This window comes from Podarcis pityusensis (assembly GCF_964106645.2).
Source record: "Podarcis pityusensis genome assembly, chromosome: 8".
In the NCBI taxonomy this organism is placed as follows: domain Eukaryota; kingdom Metazoa; phylum Chordata; class Lepidosauria; order Squamata; family Lacertidae; genus Podarcis; species Podarcis pityusensis.
Genome location: NC_138033.1, coordinates 78,085,443 through 78,104,073, shown reverse-complemented (window position 1 = coordinate 78,104,073; position 18,631 = coordinate 78,085,443). Strand labels below are relative to the sequence as shown.

Sequence of the window (18,631 nt, the reverse complement as noted above, 5' to 3'; positions counted from 1 at the left end):
ATGTCTCACCCATTCCTAATTAGAGCACAGTCTTCTAAGGTCGGCGGTTCGAATCCCCACAACGGGGTGAGCTCCCGTTGCTCGGTCCCTGCTCCTGCCAACCTAGCAGTTTGAAAGCACGTCAAAGTGCAAGTAGATAAACAGGTACCGCTCCGGTGGGAAGGTAAACCGTGTTTCCGTGTGCTGCTCTGGTTCGCCAGAAGCGGCTTAGTCATGCTGGCCACATGACCCGGAAGCTGTACGCCGGCTCCCTCGGCCAATAAAGCGAGATGAGCGCCACAACCCCAGAGTCGGTCACGACTGGACCTAATGGTCAGGGGTCCCTTTACCTTTACTTCTAAGGATCTAGAAGAGTCGTCTAGTTCTTTTACCATTTATTTGTATGGTACTGCTGCTGTTGTGTCCCAGCTTAGATCAGGTCACAACTTGGTAGTGGGTCATGACTCACCACTTAGGCACCAGGAACCTTGTAGATCCCTATACACTGCCTGGCTAAAACTCTGGAGGTCTGGAGTCTGATAAGTGCTTGGATGGGTACCTGCCTCTGAACCACATGTACATCATCTTGGGTTCCAAAGATAGGATAAGAAACAAATGTAATAAAGACCTAGTTGAAATGTAAGAGAACCAAGGTGACCCAGAAGCTTTCTGGACAGCCTTGGGTCAAGTTGCTAGCTCCGGCTGGCAGAGCGGGTATCGCTTGCACAGAGTCGGCCCCTTCATCCATGCAACTCTGCCATACAACCACAGCTGTCCACCTAAAATGAGCACTGGAAACTGCTTGATATTTAGATTCATTGGTCCACCTAGCTCAGTATTGTCTGTGTTGAGTGGCAGTGGTGATCTGTCCCAGTCCTACCTGGAGGTGCTGCCAGGGATTGAACCTGGGACCTTCTGAATGCAAGGCAGATGCTCTACCACTGAGCTATGGCTCTCCCCTTCAAAACATAGGCATATAGGGAGGTGCCTTTGACCATGTCATACCTAGCTCAGTATTGTCTACACTAGGGGTAAAATACTGGTGCCCTCTAGGAGCTGTTGGACTCCAATTCCCATCATTTAGGCACCAGTCTAATAAATGAATGAGGCAAAAAACATTCATCTTCCCCTTTTGGCTAATGAAACAATCTATGGCCTTTTAAACTGGGGGAGTTGGATATTGTTGGATATTGTTTCCGTTTCCTTTTGGGGGGGGAAAGCTGTCTTTATTAAAGCTTGAAAAAAACAAAGAAAAAGCAATATAGAAATGTTAACATCAAATACCAAGCATTTTAAACATAAAAACTAAAACGAAGAAAATAAGGAAAAAGAAAATACTTCTGATTCACCATCAGCTTTATAGACTTATGCAAACCGCTTGCTCCATAATAGCATTCAACTCTTCTACTTTCCATAAACCAACCCTTTTCAGTCTTCAAACCAGATATCACAAGCTCATTTTCCTTTCCATAAGGGGTTTCCAATCAATAATAAATGTCAACAATGATTTTTCTCTAACTAAACACGTCAGCTGTGCCATCTCAGCCAAATTCATTAATTTCAATAACCAACCTTCCATAGTAGGCAATAAATGTTTTGAACAATTAAAGCACACTATAGAAATAAAGCACATCTTTGGCCCTCCAGATGTTACTGGACTACAACTCCCATCCTCTCTGACCAGCTGGAGCTCATGGGGAATCTTAACTGCATCCACAGGGGCATCCTGCTCTACTGCCTATGCATGGGCATAGCCAAGGGGGCAGGGAGGGACAGCTGCCCCCCATCAATAAAAATCCATAGCAAACTAAGGTTCTGCCCCCCCCAACAAAAGGTCTGTCCCCCCCCCAAAAAAAATCCTGGCTATGCCCAAGTCCTTATGAGAGAAGTAGAAGCTTTTCCAAGATTATGTTTTGCCATCTGTAGTAGCTTTAACTGTTCTTCATGCAAGCGATCTGAGGCCAGTTAATCAGGTGGACTTTTTTAGTTGCTGAAAAGATTTTAAAAACCATTAGCCAACAAACCAGCTCTCAGCACTGCATTCCTGGTTATCACTCTCAGCATTTGCTTTCTCTAGAGTCTTAAATCTTATCTCTGCAAGTCCTGGCCAAATCCTGTGCAGCTTGCTCACATATTGTTTGTTGTGTTGGTAGCCAGATTATCCGTGAGTCAAGCTGCCGGTGATGTCATTTGCCCTTTTGTTATCTCTGCCTCTGCGAAAGAGCCAGGTACAGTCCCACCAGCAAATTCTCTTGTTCTTGGTCCAGAATTATGGGCGATGCTTCCAGGAAATACCAAAGCCCTATCCCTTATATGGTGAGGCTGGATCACCTGTGTGACTCATCCACCTTTCCTTCTTCCCACCTTGACAGTTTGAAAAAAGGCTCTGAGAAGAACACAAGAGGCGCCGCCTTTTAGAGTTGATGTTATAAAGTCACCGCTTTTGAGGCTGTGGGCTCTGAGTCACCACAACTGATGAAGTCATATTGGTGCTCTTCCTAAGAACATGCAAGTTCTTGTCCATTGCCCATGCTGGACCGCTCCTGTCTGGGCATTGCATTCCTTTCTGCTTTGCCACACATTTTTTTCTCCAAGTAAGGTCACAGGAGCTGCTGGGCCCGGATCGTTAGGAACCCCTGAACCGTTTGCTTTTGACAAATTAGACACAAGAGGTGTAGCCTGGAATTAATGGCTGAAATGAATCCATTATCCTCTTGTTCTGGAACCTGATTTCCCACGCCCTGACTCTGCTTCTTGTGGAAGAGCGTTCCCGTATTATTGATATTCCTATGCAATCTGAACTGATTTCACGACAATTAAAATCCAACACAAATAATTTGAGTGCAACAGAAATGTTGTTGGATGCATGGATGTTCCAGTGTGCAGGCATGACAGACCTCTCCTCCCTCTAATGGGCTCAGTAAATGTCATTTGTGAGGTGGCATTCAGCTGGAACTAGCTTCTCGCACAATGGACCTCACCCGTGACTGCTGTCAGGCTACATCTCTGCAGCTTACGTCAAATTTTATAGTACAGTTAGATGCAATAATTGCCATGATGTGGGGGAACCACACAAATCCCTTGAGCACAGCACTCTCCAGTACCCCAGGAAAACTCACACATAGTATTAGGTCACTGGAAGTGTCCTGCCTCTCAATGCAGAGATTCCACTCTTACCTTTCACCGCTAATTACCAGACCTTGGTACACTTACCAAATGTATTTCTGAAACGTCCTTATTGCACTGGCCATCCCAGCAGCAATTAACACCCATCAATTATATGTTAAAGATCATACCTCCTACAGTTGGAGTTTGGAAGTCAGTCTCATGGTATTTTACCAAGTCTTTGTGGGCACAGTGAATGGAATCAGCCTGTTTTGTTTCTTAATTAGAGAGTTTACTGCTTGAACTTGAGGGTTACTTAGTCCTTGAAAACCAGGAAGGAAAAGATAACAATGGGGGACGTCATTATTACTATCTGTGATTGGTGAGAATCAGCAGTTCTCAGCCACAGAAGTATAATGGAATTGCTTTAGGGACATCCTGAGTAATTATGGGGGCAGTTCATGAGGCAGCAACTCCATAGAAGTCAAAGACTGAAAGAGTCCCTTCTAACCTCTATAAGCTCAACAACAGCACATCTGATCTACGACCGGATGGATCCTTTCGCAAGACAAAGCTTTTTGTTTCTCCAAAGTCACTCGGACTTCAGTGGAAGGAATTGCTTCCGAGAGTTATTAATTGAAATTCAATCACTTCGTCAGGGGATGAAATGAGACCATAATGCAATTAGGCAGTGGCTTAAAATGCTAACCAGATGAAAGGTCTCTATTGTCTCCTACTCTGTGTCATCCTTTTGAATTGAACCTACCAACTGAGAGCTTGGCTGAGGCAATCTTGATCCATTTGGATTCTGTACTTTTTCACATAAAAAGGACTCATAGATGGGAGATGGAGACAAAAAAGCCAGGCCTCAGCATCCAAACCTGTTTGCAGTTCCAGGATTTTGGCAGCCTATGCATTTGCTTCTCTTGTCATTGTCTGGGATTAACTTTCCTCATGCCGAGATGTAGCAGGCAGCCTCCTTTGAGGGCAGATGACTCTAGTCTGGATAAAACAATTGCACCCAACACAGATACGTGGTCAAAACTATCTCCTTCCACAGTGGCTGAATGAATTGAGGCATCATGCAGAGATGCAACTGGTGGCCTGTTCTCTGGGCGGGTGATTTGGGTTTCCCAAGAACTTTTAATTCTTTAACACTTTTCAGAAGTTCTCTAAAGGCAACTCTAGGATGGAAGGTCACATGTTAAATCCTCGCATTTAACTGCCAGCAGTTCAGTGCACAAGAAGGATACTGCCCCCACCCTGGCCCCCAGCCTACTGTCAAATCACAAAACACGGCATTGCTGGAGCAAACAGGGCACCCTAATTTCTCCATACAGGAAGAACGTACGCCTCTATGTAATACCTCTTTCTCTCATCTGGATTAACACACCCACTCAGTGCAATTATTTCAGTAAGCAGACAGAACAACAATGATGGAAGCTTCCTTGCCTGAGGTATGCTGAGAACGCACAAGGCACACACTGCCTCTCCACCTGAAAGAAAGTGCTACGCCTTAAAGTAGCCAAACCCCAAATGCCTCCCAGACAATTCATGCTTTGCTTCTTCAAACCAGATGACCAAAATAAGGCCCCAAGTTCAAGTGGAAGATCACAGACTTCGTAGTGTGAGATGGCGAGCCCTGAAAGGAATGTGGAAATGGGGCCCAGCATGAAAGTCACCTGTGCTTCAATTTCTCTTGGCTTCCTGACCAATAGCTCCTGCCACTTCCCCAAGCTCTTTTGCCTTTCCATAGCACAGAAAACTTCCCGAAACAAGATCCTGCTTCGTTTTTCTTTTCTTTTGCTCAAACTGATCTTCCACTTTTCTTACTTTTGTACACTGCTTGCCATTGGTTGCACCTTCACCAAACTCAACCAATGGCTGCAGATAGCGCAGGGGCTGTTACAGTGCCTAGATGAGAAGCAAAGGGTTGATTGACATGTTCATGCTGCTGGGATGGCCTCTTCCCTAAGAACTGAGGATCGCAGTGGTGTTTTCCAAAACTATTCGTTTATGAGTTGTATTGGCATTTATTAACTCCATAGAAATTGAGGCAAATGAGGCTATTATGACAGGAGCTGTAACCAAATAACGTTGGTGAGGAAACATACTTGTGTGTTTGCTGCAGGAAAAATGAACCGTGTGGATTTTAATTAGAATTAAAGTCTGTTAATGGTCAGATAAACTCTGCCAGTGCCTCTGCAGTGAACCATACAAGCTTTGATGTGTTTTTAAGCAGAAGCAAAACAAGTGCCTTCTTCAGAGCCCCCCTTCTTAATGTCCCGTGTGAACAACACAATGCCCAAGTTGTCCAACTCCCTAGTACGTCAGCAGTGGCGGCTGCGGGAGGCTTTGGTGAAGCCAGCAAAGAAGGCAGCCTCTCCATTTGAACACAATGCTCCTTCTGTGCAGCTGGAGGGAGAGAGGAGAGGGGGGCAACGAATGTGGTAACGAACAGCCTGGAGGCTGGGTGGTGAATCTCCACTCTGATGAAAGCAGACTTTTTTTTACTGTAGTCCAGGCCTTCAAGCGCAGCCTGCCCACAGTCACCTGGTCATGTTTGGTGACTTGCAGGGGCTTGGGATAAAATGGAAAACAGCACCCTTGATTTGCTGCCTGCTTGGGTATGCACCCTTGATTTGCTGCCTGCTTGGGTATGCTTGGGTATGCAAAAACAGGGGCTTCTCACAACATCTAGCATACCCCAATGCGTACGTGGTGGCTGTATTTGACTCAGAGAGTACTCAGCTAACCTGTATCAGTGTTAACATCTAAAGCACAGGACCTGCCCCAAAGAGGCATCATGTCTCTAAATATCAGTTGCTGGGAATCACGGGTGGGCCGAGTGCTGTTGTGCTCATATCCTGATTGCAGGCTTCCCAAAGGCATCTAGTTGGCCAATGTGAGAACAGGATGCTGGACTAGATGGGTCAATGGCCTGATCCAGCAGGCTCTTAGTTCTTAGTTCTTTTCTTAGTTCTTAGTTCAGTTCAAAAATTTATTGTTGTTAGCTGCTCTGAGCCCAGCTCCGGCTGGGGAGGGGGGGATATAAATAAAAATTTATTACTATTATTCCAGGGTACAGCTAGAACAGCTTGTGACCCAAGAGAGCTCCACCTCTCCTCCCCAGTGCCCCCTCCAACACTGCAAAGCATTCTGAGACTGCAAGCCACTTTCGCAGCATGACCTCTCTTAGCAGTCTGCTGCATTAAAAGAGAGAACTTTACCCAGCTTCAAGGTCACGCTCGCTCCCGATATAGTGTGCTGGTGTAGATCAGTGTGGGGAATGCTGGTGGACTACAACACCCACCAGCCACATGATGAATGGCTAGGGATGATGGAAGTTGCAGTTCAGCACCATGTGGAAGACCCCAGGTTCCCCACACTGAGTGTAGCTGAACAGTAAGCCTGAAACTTATGCACATTTAACTAGTGTGTATTCAGCTTTATGCGCAGGGTAAATATATATATATATATATGGGGGAGGAAAGAGGACACGGTTCCAGGAAAAATGACCTTGGCAATCCAGCCGGCCATTCAACCCAATGAGTTTTAACTATATGTGATTTTGGCTTACGTTGAACTGGAGGGAAGAATGAGTCAATGGGCCATGCGCAGTTAAAACAAAAAACGTCCCCGAGCATACTCCGAGTTCATACACCTCAGCACCACTGAGCAGCCACGAGGTGAATCCCGGACGAACTTGACCCCCTTGACTCTTTTAATTCAACGTAGAAACCCACCGCACGGAGCACGTGTCCAACACACGCAGATTCGTGGGCGTGGTTAGAGCGGGCGACGCCGGCGGCGACGTGGGCGTGGCCCACGTGGAGCAACGCCTGAGCTCAAGCCGCGCAAGGAGGGGGGCGTGGCCAGCAGGAGCACGCCGGAGGACCGCAACGCGGAGGGAAGGGAGTGGGAGGAGTCTGAGGCGCGGCTCGATGCTGAGAGGGAGGGATGCTGCATAAAAGAATGAGAGGCGTGGCCAAGACAGGCGTATAGAAAAGAGAACGGGAGGAGAGGGCGTGGCTAAGAGACAGAAGGGGCGTGCTCAAGCTATAGGAAAGGGACTAGAGAAAAAAAGGAGGCGTTGCGGAGTGGGCGGGTCCTTCTCCGCGCAGTCCCCACCCCACCAGCCAACCCCAAGCCGCTCAGTGGCCGCCTTTTGGGTTAGTTAGCCGGCGAGCACTGCAGAGGCGGCAGCAGCATCGGCGGCGCCGGCGCATCTTCCTCTTCTTCTTCCCCCCTCCCCCCTATCGAGTCCATTTTCACCTCGGCGCGAGGAGGAAGCTGCGAGGATGGCCGTTTCGAACGTTCGGGCGTTTGAATTCCACGGCGGCGGCGGCCGTTACCGATCCAACGGCCGGATCCCAACGGCCGACGGCGAATAATTCAAACGATAAGAATGAAATAACTTCTGTTCTTTTTTTAAAAATTTGCATATTAAAAATAATATCAGGGAAAGCGACCTCCCGTGTGGTAAGAGGAATAGATATATAGATATTTAGAAGAAGCATTTTTTTACCTCAGTGAAGGATAAAGGGAGGGCGACGCCGCTTAAAATGATGCTCAACTCGATGCTGTTCGGCGAGATGGCGGCGCGGGCTTTCCCGGCGTCGGCGGGGCCGGCCTCCTCGTCGGGGGTCGGGGGCGAGATGGACGACGGCGTCGGCGGGGCCCCGCCGGTGACTGCGGCGCTGCGGAACGACCTGGGCTCCAACATCCACCTCCTGAAGGGGCTCAACGTGCGCTTCCGCTGCTTCCTGGCCAAGGTGCACGAGCTGGAGCGGCGGAACCGGCTGCTGGAGAAGCAGCTGCAGGCGCAGCAGCTGAGCGAGCGCGAGCGGCGCCTCCACTACAAGCGCTTCCCGAGGCACCAGGCCGTGCAGACGGACCCCGTGCCGCCCTCCATGCCCCCTTACGTGCCGTCCGCGGCGGCGGCGGCGGCCGGGCCTCCTCCTCCTCACCCGCCTCCTCCGTCGTCGGCTTCATTCTCCTCGTTCCCGCCGGCATCGGCTCCCGCCTCGCAGCTGCCTCACTCGCACTCGCACCCGCCGTCGCACCACTCCTCCTCCTCCTCGCAGCAGCACTACAGCCGCTTGCCCGGCACCATCTGGAGCTACACGCAGGTGAGGCGGACGGGCGGAGGCGGCCTGGAGACCCTGCAAGGGCCCGGCGTCTCCTGGGTGCACCCGGACGGCGTCGGCGTCCAGATCGACACCATCACGCCCGAGATCCGCGCCCTCTACAACGTCCTGGCCAAAGTCAAGCGGGAGAGGGACGACTACAAGAGGAGGTGGGTGGAAGGCCGCCGCGGGAATGGGCTCGGCTTGGGGGGCGGGGGGGGGAGAGTGACACGTGGATATTTGGGGGGTGGGGCGGGGGCGGAGAGGACCCCGACTCGCGAATTGGCAATCTTTGTGTGTATGGGATTGACACGTGAATCATGGGGTAGCTGCGGCACGTGAATGGTCTGTTTGTGGGTATAGAAATGACGCGTGGATTATGGGGTGAGTGGGACATGTTAGTGGTTTGTGGGGGGGATAACACGTTAATTGTGTCTATGTATGGGAATGATATGTGTGGGAATGGTCTGTGCTTGTGTCGGAGTGGATTATTCAATCAGTGGAACATGTATGTGGTTGGGCTGTGGGGGATGACCTGTAAGTATTACAATAAAAAGATGAAAGATGAAAAAAATCTTTTTTAATAATTCCAGTGGCACCTTAAAGATCAACTAAATATAAGCTTTCAAGGTATGAGCTTTCGTGTGTAATACACACTTCGTCAGAATTTACACATGAAAGCTCATACCTTGAAATCTTATATTTAGTTGATCTTTAAGGTGCCACTGGAATTAATAAATAAGATTTTTTTTCATTTTTCATCTTGTTATTATGGCAATGACAAATCAACAGGGCTATCCACCTGAATCTGTAAGTGTTATGTGTGTGAGAGGGGGGATGACACGTGGACTATGGGAGATGGTTGGGACATGAGGATTGTGGGAAGTTGGTTGGAATAGGACTCATGATTTGGGGTGGGGGAGAGTGTCCTAAGCAGTCTTTCCTATGGGGAGCACTTGTGGCACCTGAGGAAACTGGGCACATACGGGAGAGAGAGTGGTGGTGTTAGTGGAGATATTTGGGCTATATCCCAGCTAAGTCTTAAGGGTAGACCCACCAAGATTAATGGATCTAAGGGTAGACCCACCAAGATTAATGGATCTAAGGGTAGACCCACCTAAGATTAATGGATTTAGAAGAATTTAGAAACTGCCTAGAATTTGAAAATAAAATAAAATTAAGTGGCATAACAGTCTCTAAAACCCCCACTACTTTTCATCATTTAATCAGAAACAAAACTAGACACCCAAAACAGGGGCCAGTTTCATTGGAAAGCTCTGGCAAGTCTTCACAAGACATCTGAAGCAGCTGTTGGTTGTTGCTTTATGGATGCTAGTTAATCATGTCCATTAATTTCAATGATTCTGCTATGGGTATGACCAGTGCTGCATACAATCTTTTACTGTATTTCTGACAGAGAGATGGGTAATTTGTAGCCCTTCAGATGTTGCTAGACCACAGCTATCATGATCCCTGACTATTAGGCTTGCTGGCTGCTGGGAGGTGGAGTCCAGCAACATCTGGAGGGCAGAAGGTTGGCTAATATCCATCCTTTAAAAACATTTCCATCTTATGATTTAGTTACACTTTGTATTAGAAAAAAAATTCATTTCCCTTTTATGTCTATTGGCTCACTCATTTACTTTTTGTATGATTGGAATTGATTGCATGGGTACATTTCCAGTAGATCAGAGGTGGAAAATCTATGCCCTTCCAGATGTGGTGGAATTTCAGCTCCCATAGTCGTGCCTAAACTCTGGCCATGTTGGCTGGGACTGATGGAAGTTGGAATCCAACAGCATCTAGAGGACCACACGGGTTCCACATCACTCATAAGCTCCACTTAAGGCATTTTCTGTAGTAGGAAAACTCAACAGAACTTCAAAAACATAAAGCAGCAACATTAACAATCATTTAAAAATATAGGCCACCTAAAGCAGTATCATAAAGTTCCTGTACTCATAGAAAACCTATCCATCTTAAAGTAGCTCTCTCTCTTGTTAAAGAGAAGGCCACATAAAGTAAATGGGGTTTTAACTCTCAAAGGTTCTTTTTAAAGGGATGTTTGTTTGCAGTTCTAGTATAATGTCAGCTGGATGGATGGAGTTTAGGAAGAAACGGCTCCTTTGGCCTTTCTAAACAATTGTAGTTCATCCGGAAGGTTAATTTCATCTGTATTATTAGAAGCACAATTCTATGCACGTTTACTCAGAACTAAGTCCTGCTGTATGTTGGGGCTTATTCTTGGGTAAGTGCATAGGATTGGGGCTTTGATATAGTCAACCTTTGCTTTGGTATATTTATAGTGAAAGTAGTAGAGGGCCTCTTGCCACCCCCCCCCCCATCAATGGATCTAGCTCTCTGGAGTCTTTGGAGGGGGTTTGGATAGTAGATTTCTTTCTTTACTTAGCTTCCTACTCTGCCTTTCCTCTGATAGGCCCAAGACTGTTTAGCAAATTAGCATTGGATGCGTTTAGGTGGTGGTGGGGATAATGATGTAAGAATATTAACCTTCCTTTTCCCCTGCCCCCATCTGTCCCAGACATTTGGAAGCTTTTTTGCAGGGGGAGAAGGGCTCAAGGTGAAATGCAGTGGAGGAGAAATGAGAGAAGAGGAGAGATGGATGGAAGGAAGAGGGATAGAAATATACAGCTGGGGAATGGAATGAATGAAACTGAAGGGGTGAATAAGAATGGGAGTAGAGGCATGTGGAGAAGAGGAAGTGAAGAAAGGGAAACACTGAGTAAGAAGGGGAGGAGAAAATGGATGGAGGATGACAGAGGAAGTGAAGATACTGGAAGGATAGTGGGAATTGGGGAAGAGAGAGAAATAAGTCAGGGGTGAAAGATTGTAGTGTAGGAGAGAAGAAGTGGGGGGTGGAGAGCAGGGCAGTAGGGGCATGGGAATGAATGAAAAGGGGGGAGGGAATAGAGACTGTTAGGAATGCATGGGGGAAGGGAGAGGACTGAAATATGCTGGAAAGGAGTACACAAATAGAGTAGGGAGGCCAGCTTGGAATGGAGCAGAAAGAGAGGGGGTGGTAAAGAAAGAAAAGGACATTGAAATAAAGGTACAGTCACAAAGATTGCCAGAAGTTCACTTAGTCTATTTCTGTCTTAAGACTGAGCCACCAGATGCTTCTGGATAACTTCAACCCATTGTCTATCCCAGTACCTGATATTCAGAAGAATGTTTGCAGAGTAGGAATTGGATATTCAAATTAATAAATAAGGAGGATTTCTGGGGAGAGAGAGAGAGAGAGATGAGGGAATCTGCAATTGGGGAAGAGGATAAATAAGGGGGAGGGGAAGATATGCCACTATCAGGCAATTACAAAATTTGGGATGGGGGCAGGAGTAAGAGAGAGCAGGATATAAGTAATAAATAGTACATCAGTTCTTACTCTCCAGAGCTCAAAGAGTTAGGCAAAGATTCACTGTTTACCATAGATAACAGTGAAGGGGGGAATCCTGGTCCTTCTGGCAGAAAGTCATATTTATAATGCAGTGCTTAAAGACTTATCCTTGTCAGGGCTTTGTGTTTCTTAGCTTATCTTGGTAGAGTTGAGGGGTATGGGGAGAGTTGATAATGGGCTGGAGGGGAGGGGGTTTGATACAGACATAGAATGAGGGCCTCTGAGATGACAGATGGCAGCCAGGATTTTGGTATGTAAATCTCAACTCCTTCCCAACCCAGTAGGAAGTGGGGGCAGCACATCAGGTGGGGGAAGGGGATCTAAAGGGGGAGATGATGTACATGGGTGGGAACAGCACTTCCGATTCTACCCACGCACATGCCGATAGAGCAGGAAGTGAGTTCTTGGGGGAACTGGAGAGGGAGGGTGTGAGTTTTGAATAAAGTGAGATAAAAAAGGAAGTGGTTGTTGGAATACAATTTTTACTTTCGTTTAGGACAATAGACAGTGGTGACAGATGGGCCCTGGGGTAGACTTCATGATGATAAGTGGTGGGATGAGGTGCTGTATTTCACATGAATAAGGCAAAACAGTTGGCTGATTAGTTCAGTGGGCTCCCTAGTTGTGGAAGAAATAAACAGTGGTTTGTGTCTTACACTTTCCTCCTTCAGTATAAAGTCTGAGACTGATGGAGGATGAAGAGGAGTGAAAGGGATTGTGAGGTGGCTTCATGGGGAGCATATGGTGGTACTGTGCAGAGCAGGATACAGTTGTCAAATTTAAATACTGTGATACTGCATGCTCTAGTGCAGAGTGGGAATTGAGTTTATGACCCTTGACAGAGGAGTAATTTTCATAAGGTGGGTACTTTGCATGATGTTTCAATTAGGGCACTGGAAAAGGCCTATGTTCGGTACAAGATGGCAGCATGAATGGTTAGGGAATCTCTCTGTGCAGTACTGGTTTTCTGACTGTCACTGTAGAAAAAGGTGGGAGGGTGGAGAGAGAGAGAGAGAGAGAGAGAGAACTGCAGCAGGAGATGAAATGAGTGCTTTAGGTTATGGGATAGAGGGTAAAGGTGATGCCCTGCCTGTTGAGCTGAGTGGCTGCAATGTCACCTCAATAAAAATTGGATAATGCGTACCTGTGTCCTCATGTCAAAGAAAGAAGGGGTTAAAATTATTTGTAAGATGACACACCATAGAATTAGGGTTTGGGTTGTAGAAAAGGAAATATATACAAAAGACTCTCTGCCTAATCTACTCAAGGGAAAAGATGAAATCGAGCAAATCGAGTATTTCTTTGAACTCTGGTAGTCAGGGTTGTGGGTGGGTTCCTGCCTGATTAGGAAGATACCTCTGGCAAGGACATTATAGAGACATCTGCTTTTTTGCTCTGTGTTTACAATTTGGTAGCAAAAGCTGGTTGGGGATTTCTCCTTGATGAGCCTGCTTTTTGGCTCCTGTGAATGAGCTCAGTGGTGCAGTATTTAGACTGAGAACACTGCAGAGGAAGGGATTGCATCCAAACAAAGCTGTTTGAATATAATGCTTGCCTTAAAAAAAAGAAAAAAGCACCTGTGCAGTCTCATTTCCTATAAACTCAAAGTAGATTTGAGCATATTGAGTTGCCTCTTTAGTATGCTGACTTTCTCCCCTGTTATATGGTATGTGTGTTGTGTAGGTGTAAATAGGAATGTAGGAAGATGGCTATTTGAATAGGTAACTGCCTTGAGAAAGCTGCAGGATGCAACCTTCCTTAAGCTAGACCTTCTGTTGCCTTTATAAACTGGGCGTAAGCATTCTCTTTTTAATTGGTAGACACCCACTCTTTTTTAGGGCCCGGCTATTCTGCCTGTCCTTATCGTCATACTTCATGTTGGACTGGAATTTTCCTCATAATACTTTTGAAGTATTCTGTAGATATAATGTAATCATGACTTTAAAAATTGAGAAGGAAATGTTATGGTCAGTCTTGGCTCCCACTTCCACACTGTATTGTTTCTAGGTACAGTCAGCAAACAGGCTTCCTCTTGGTCCCTGTTCTGTATATTTCATATGAAATTTACTCTATAATGTGGAGTAATTGTGGCATACATTACCTTTAAAAGTTGGCTGGAACTCTTAACTCTATCAAATACTTTTAAGATACATTAATGCTGAGTTTAGAAAAGAATGAATATTTGAAGATGTTGACCTTTGGGTTTGTAAACAGCAATAAAAACATTTTTGTCATTATTAAGGCTTTTATTTATAGATGATAACAAAATAATTAAAAAGAACATAACAATCTTTTCTGTTTTTCGTTATTTTAAGGGCTCAGTCTCCAGCACTATTTTTAAAAATAACGCTGATAGTTTTTTCTACTTTTAAAGAAACTGTCCTTGCTCTTTATGCTCTGACTCTTTATTTTGAAGTTGCTTACCCAAGTCTTGTTTGGGTGTTTAAACTCTTTACTGTTATTATGCAAAGCAGATGGCATTGTAAATGTATGTTATTTATTCATGGTTTTGGTAGCTTACTGTGGATGTTTTAAAAGGTATTGCAACACATAAGTGATCCTAATGGTGCTGTTGTGGGTAAGAGCCCATGGAAATGTCATAAGGCGGTACAGCATATATTGGCTGTCTGTTTACAGCAGAACAAATAATCTAACATAGGACTGTTTCTGAAGCTGGTCCTACTCTGAGTAAACCCATTGAAGTTGATAGAAATGTCCTACTAAGCTCCATTAGTTTCAGTGGATCTTCTCTGAGTAGAACTTACTGGATACAACCCAAAAAGTGAAAAGTCCTGAATTTCCTCTGTCGTCAATTGGAGGATTCAACTGTAGATACAATTGCTGGCGCTCCCCTCCCCCTGGTGTGTAATTCTATAAGCTGTATATGGTCCCTCTTTTAAGTAGCAAATTCACAGAGGTTTGTTACCGATCACTTCTCTTAAAACATTTTAATTACATTTTTATTGTGTTCTTTCTCCATGGCACTAAGGGCACTTTTGTTCGCAGCAACCCTGTGGACTAGGCTAGGCTAAGAGATGGTGAGTTTCATGCCTGAGTGGAGGCTGAATTATGGGTCAACACTATTATTATTATTATTATTAGTAGTAGTAGTAGTAGTAGTAGTAGTACCACCCTGCCCGACTGACTGGGTTGCCCTAGGCTACTCCAGTGGTGGGTAAGGCTACCCCTAGGCTACCCCTCAGTGGTGGGTAAGAATGATCATCAGACACTGAATTTTTAAAAATGTGCTAGAGAAATAATTCCTTCTCTTCCCTCCCTTCTTCAGTGTGTATGTGGGTGTCCACAGGATACACAGTTTTTGTGGACTCACTTTGCATTGCTGGCTGCCTGTGTGCGTTTGGGCATAAGGAAACATGGCTGGCATGGTATTAGGGGATAGGAGAGCAATAAACTCATTGTAACTCAAGGCCCAGAACAAATACATGGATATTACAATAATTTATTTCTGTGGGAAGTCTGACATCCCACTCTAATCTAAGACTTCAGTTGTTTTAAGTGAAAAACCACTGAAATCTCAAAGAGAAGGTATGAGTTCAGGTTCATAGTTGTTGGTTTTTTAAGCAGAAGTTGACAAATGAGAATACAAGTTATTATTGTAACTTGTATCCTCCCATTTTCTTGTTCCTGCAAAATAGTATCCTCCACAAATAAATCCATGAGTGGCACACTGATACATGAAATTTGTAAATGAGGCTATGGTGGATTAAGAATCTATGTGACTGCAGTTCTCAACTGAAAAAGGAGAAATAAAGACATTACAGTCTTTGCAAGTGGTTTGAAGGAAAACTGGCATCCCAATCCATACACATGTGCAACTGATCCAGGGAACCAGTCCTGTAATCACACTTGGTTGTCAGCTGGTGTATGCATGTTTATTCATAAGTAAGCCAGTTGAAATTTGCTTAGGATTGCAGCTCTTGGTCCACATTAGGTTTTTTGCTGTGGTATCTACTAACTTGTAGAAGAACCATTAGCTGATCTGTTTTTCATCGGCTTCATATCATAAAGATTGTAGTGACTGTATGGTGTTAGGAATACCATGTGCTTTGAACAAAAGGCAAATAAGACATTTCTTGGACCAGGTAGTTAGCTTAAACTTTCATGTTTTTGGTTCAGAGTAATGCTCTGTGAGGTCTAATAGTAAAAATAAAAAACCCACACTCCCCCCATATTACTATCATCTCACGACTTGTTTTCTTTCTTTTTGATGCTTATGACAAAGGTCCATACTTGCTCTAAAATCTGATATTTATTTTTTGCATTACAAAAGTCAGTCTTCGCTCAGACTTCTTGTTTCTATCGTGGCATTTGGTCTGAAATGTTTAGGGTGTGTCTGTTTAAAGATGCTTAGATTTTTATCTCTGGTGGTGCAGTATATGTTGATAAATATTGCAATAAGATCTTGGTGTGTGGTTTGAATTAATAACTCTGTGTGGCCAGCTAAAGACTGCCTAGTTAGTGAAAATCCCTCATAGAGTCTTCAGTATTCTCATTTCTGAAGAGGTCTTTTCTTTGCAGAAAGCCTATTGATCAGTCTGTCTGGAACTTTAGTTCCAGCACTTGAATGGATTTGTATATTATGGTTCCAAAATTGTCTTTAATTGGTCCAGACATTGAGTGTTTATCAGGCAGTTGGGTCCTCTTGTGACTGTGGAGAGAAAACTAACTTGTTAATATTGGTTGAGCTGGAAATAATTGCTTTTCCTCAGGTTGCACTTTGATTTGGCAGATTAATAAAGTCCAGTTGAGGATAGGGATTATTCCAAATTTTCTGCAGCTGGGGAGGGGAAAGGTTATCATTGCCAAAGGGAAAGCGTGACAAAACTAACAAACTTTTGTTTTCCAAATCTAAGGAACTTAAGCACATTTTTATTAAAAGCAATCTGTGAGGAATGTCTAAATCAACTTTTAAGTTAAAATATCACTGTAACAAGATGCAAATGTTATACTAGCAAAGGCCAATCAAAAACAAATGATTTTTGATATGGGAAGGAATTCCAGTGAAATTATAATTCTCTTCTGACCATGTTCCTTGTGCTACCTTGCTATGGCTTTATTGCATTTCTGATGTTTTTTGGTGTGGGTTTTTCTTAATGAGAAAATGTCTAATCACTATAGTTTCCAAGAGTTCTTTTTTGTTTTCTTTTTCATTAGGAGTTTGTACCAATGAATAGCTTTGATGCAGAAAGTTGGTATTGCCAACTGATTTGTGTCAGTTTTTAAATGCAGGGCAGAGCCAATTCTAAAGTTTTAAGTGCAAGTTTCCTAACAGTAGAGCTATAAATACCACAATCTTGGATGCATTTTGTTTTTTTCACTGGGAATCTCCGCACACGTGTGTGCCAGCCATTTTGCTGGTATACACACGATTCTATCTTTCAAGAAACTTTGAATTATTAAGGTGATATCCAGTGCAAGTAATCAAAGTAGACCCATTGAAATCAATGGACTTAATTTCAGTGGGAATATTGTTGGCTGTTACCCATAGCATTTTTATATTTAAGATTCATCCTGATTTAGAGATGGGAAGGGGGAGCAAATGCAGTGAATACGGGCCTTTAAAATGAGGTAGCTCTTTCTTCTCATTTGGTTGTGGTATTTCCATCACAATCAATGCTAGGTGAGCTGCTGCCTTGTGAGCCATAGGCTAAGGCTTAAATACTGATGCTGAATCAATAGAATTGAGAATAAATGGGCAATAAATCTCATGCCGTAAAACTGCTTCTGATAATTCTTTGGCTGTTTTCACTGAGTCAGTCTAATTTCTCCTTATCTAACATTCTTGTGCTTATCTCTGCTAGGGTTGTAATCAGAAGTCACAAACGTATTGCTGTTAATTATGTGAAAGTGTGTTGAGGTGATCACCAAGGCCAGCTTTCCTCAGCCTGTTGCTCTCCTGGTGTTTTGAACTACAGCTCACATCAGTTCTAACCAGCATGGCCAGTGGTTAGAGTTGATGGGGGTTGTAGTTCAAAACATCTGGAGGGAATTAGTTTGGAGAAGGCTAAGCAAGACTCTCTAAGGGTTATGAAAAAAACCGTGCCGCTTAACCATGTAGATAAGATTTGGGGTTGTATCCAGAATTCACCATACTCTGAGTAGATTCATGGAAAATAATGGACATTCCCACTGATTTCAGTGAGTCTTCTCTGACTTTGTTGTTGGCATCCGTCTGTTTTGGGAGACAATGGAGTGGAATTGGAACTGTTGGAGCAGGCTTCCTCAACCTCGGCCTTCCAGATGTTTTTTGGCCTACAACTCCCATGATCCCTAGCTAGCAGGACCAGTGGTCATGGATGATGGGAATTGTAGTCTCAAAACATCTGGAGGGCCGAGGTTGAGGAAGCCTGTGTTGGAGGGTCGCAGTGCCTGCTGTGTCTGTAGAAACTGATGCGGGAGAGACATGTTTTGTTGCAGATTAAGGCATCTGGTTGCGCTGCTGCAGAATTTAGCTAAATAAAAAGCTTGGTTTTTCTCCCCCATACAAAATCCTCATAATACATACTAGTTAGTAGTTTAAGCTTTCATGGAGCCTTTACATTCTTGAAGTGTCTGGTGTATCTTGCCATTTGAGTGTTTTGACCACTAATCTTCTAGGAAGTTCTACTTTATATTTCCTTTTCTTTTAAGTAGCTCTGCAGCACCAGCCTCTTAAATCCAGTTCAAATAGTATCTGAAGACATGAGCAGGGACGACTTGGGTGAAAATAGAAACCTAGACACAAGATATTTCTAGCTCTTCATTATGTGTAATCATAGGCTTAAATGGCTGTAGAAAGCAGTCCAAGTGCTGGACTGTCTGTAGCTAAAGTAAGAATGAGGCTGATGTAAAGCTCAGCAGCTGCTTTTTTAAAAAACTGCAGTTCAGGCTTTGTGGGGACACTGCCAGGATTTTGCCTTTTGACTCCTGTGCAGCTTTTATTTTTCCCCAGGGCTGTTGACTAATCTTAGGGCTGTGCTTTTAAAAGTTGAGAATGTGAAGA

At 44.5% G+C, this 18,631-nt stretch overlaps 1 protein-coding gene and 1 long non-coding RNA gene across 3 annotated transcripts in view; both read left to right on the top strand.

The window, feature by feature from the left end:
* The window catches only part of LOC308483815, a 191,322-nt gene that overhangs the window by 138,710 nt on the left and 33,981 nt on the right, over positions 1-18,631 (top strand). The gene's annotated exons all lie outside the window — the stretch shown is intronic.
* LOC308483765 (intermediate filament family orphan 2) overlaps positions 7,610-18,631 on the top strand; it is a 45,003-nt gene continuing 33,981 nt past the window's right edge. The window contains exon 1 of one of the 2 annotated variants that reach the window (XM_081017970.1): positions 7,610-8,383. In XM_081017970.1, the coding sequence (XP_080874096.1) occupies positions 7,650-8,383 (734 nt within the window). In that variant the 5' untranslated portion in view covers positions 7,610-7,649. The remainder of the gene's footprint in view (positions 8,384-18,631) is intronic. The other variant, XM_081017971.1, reaches the window with a different exon arrangement.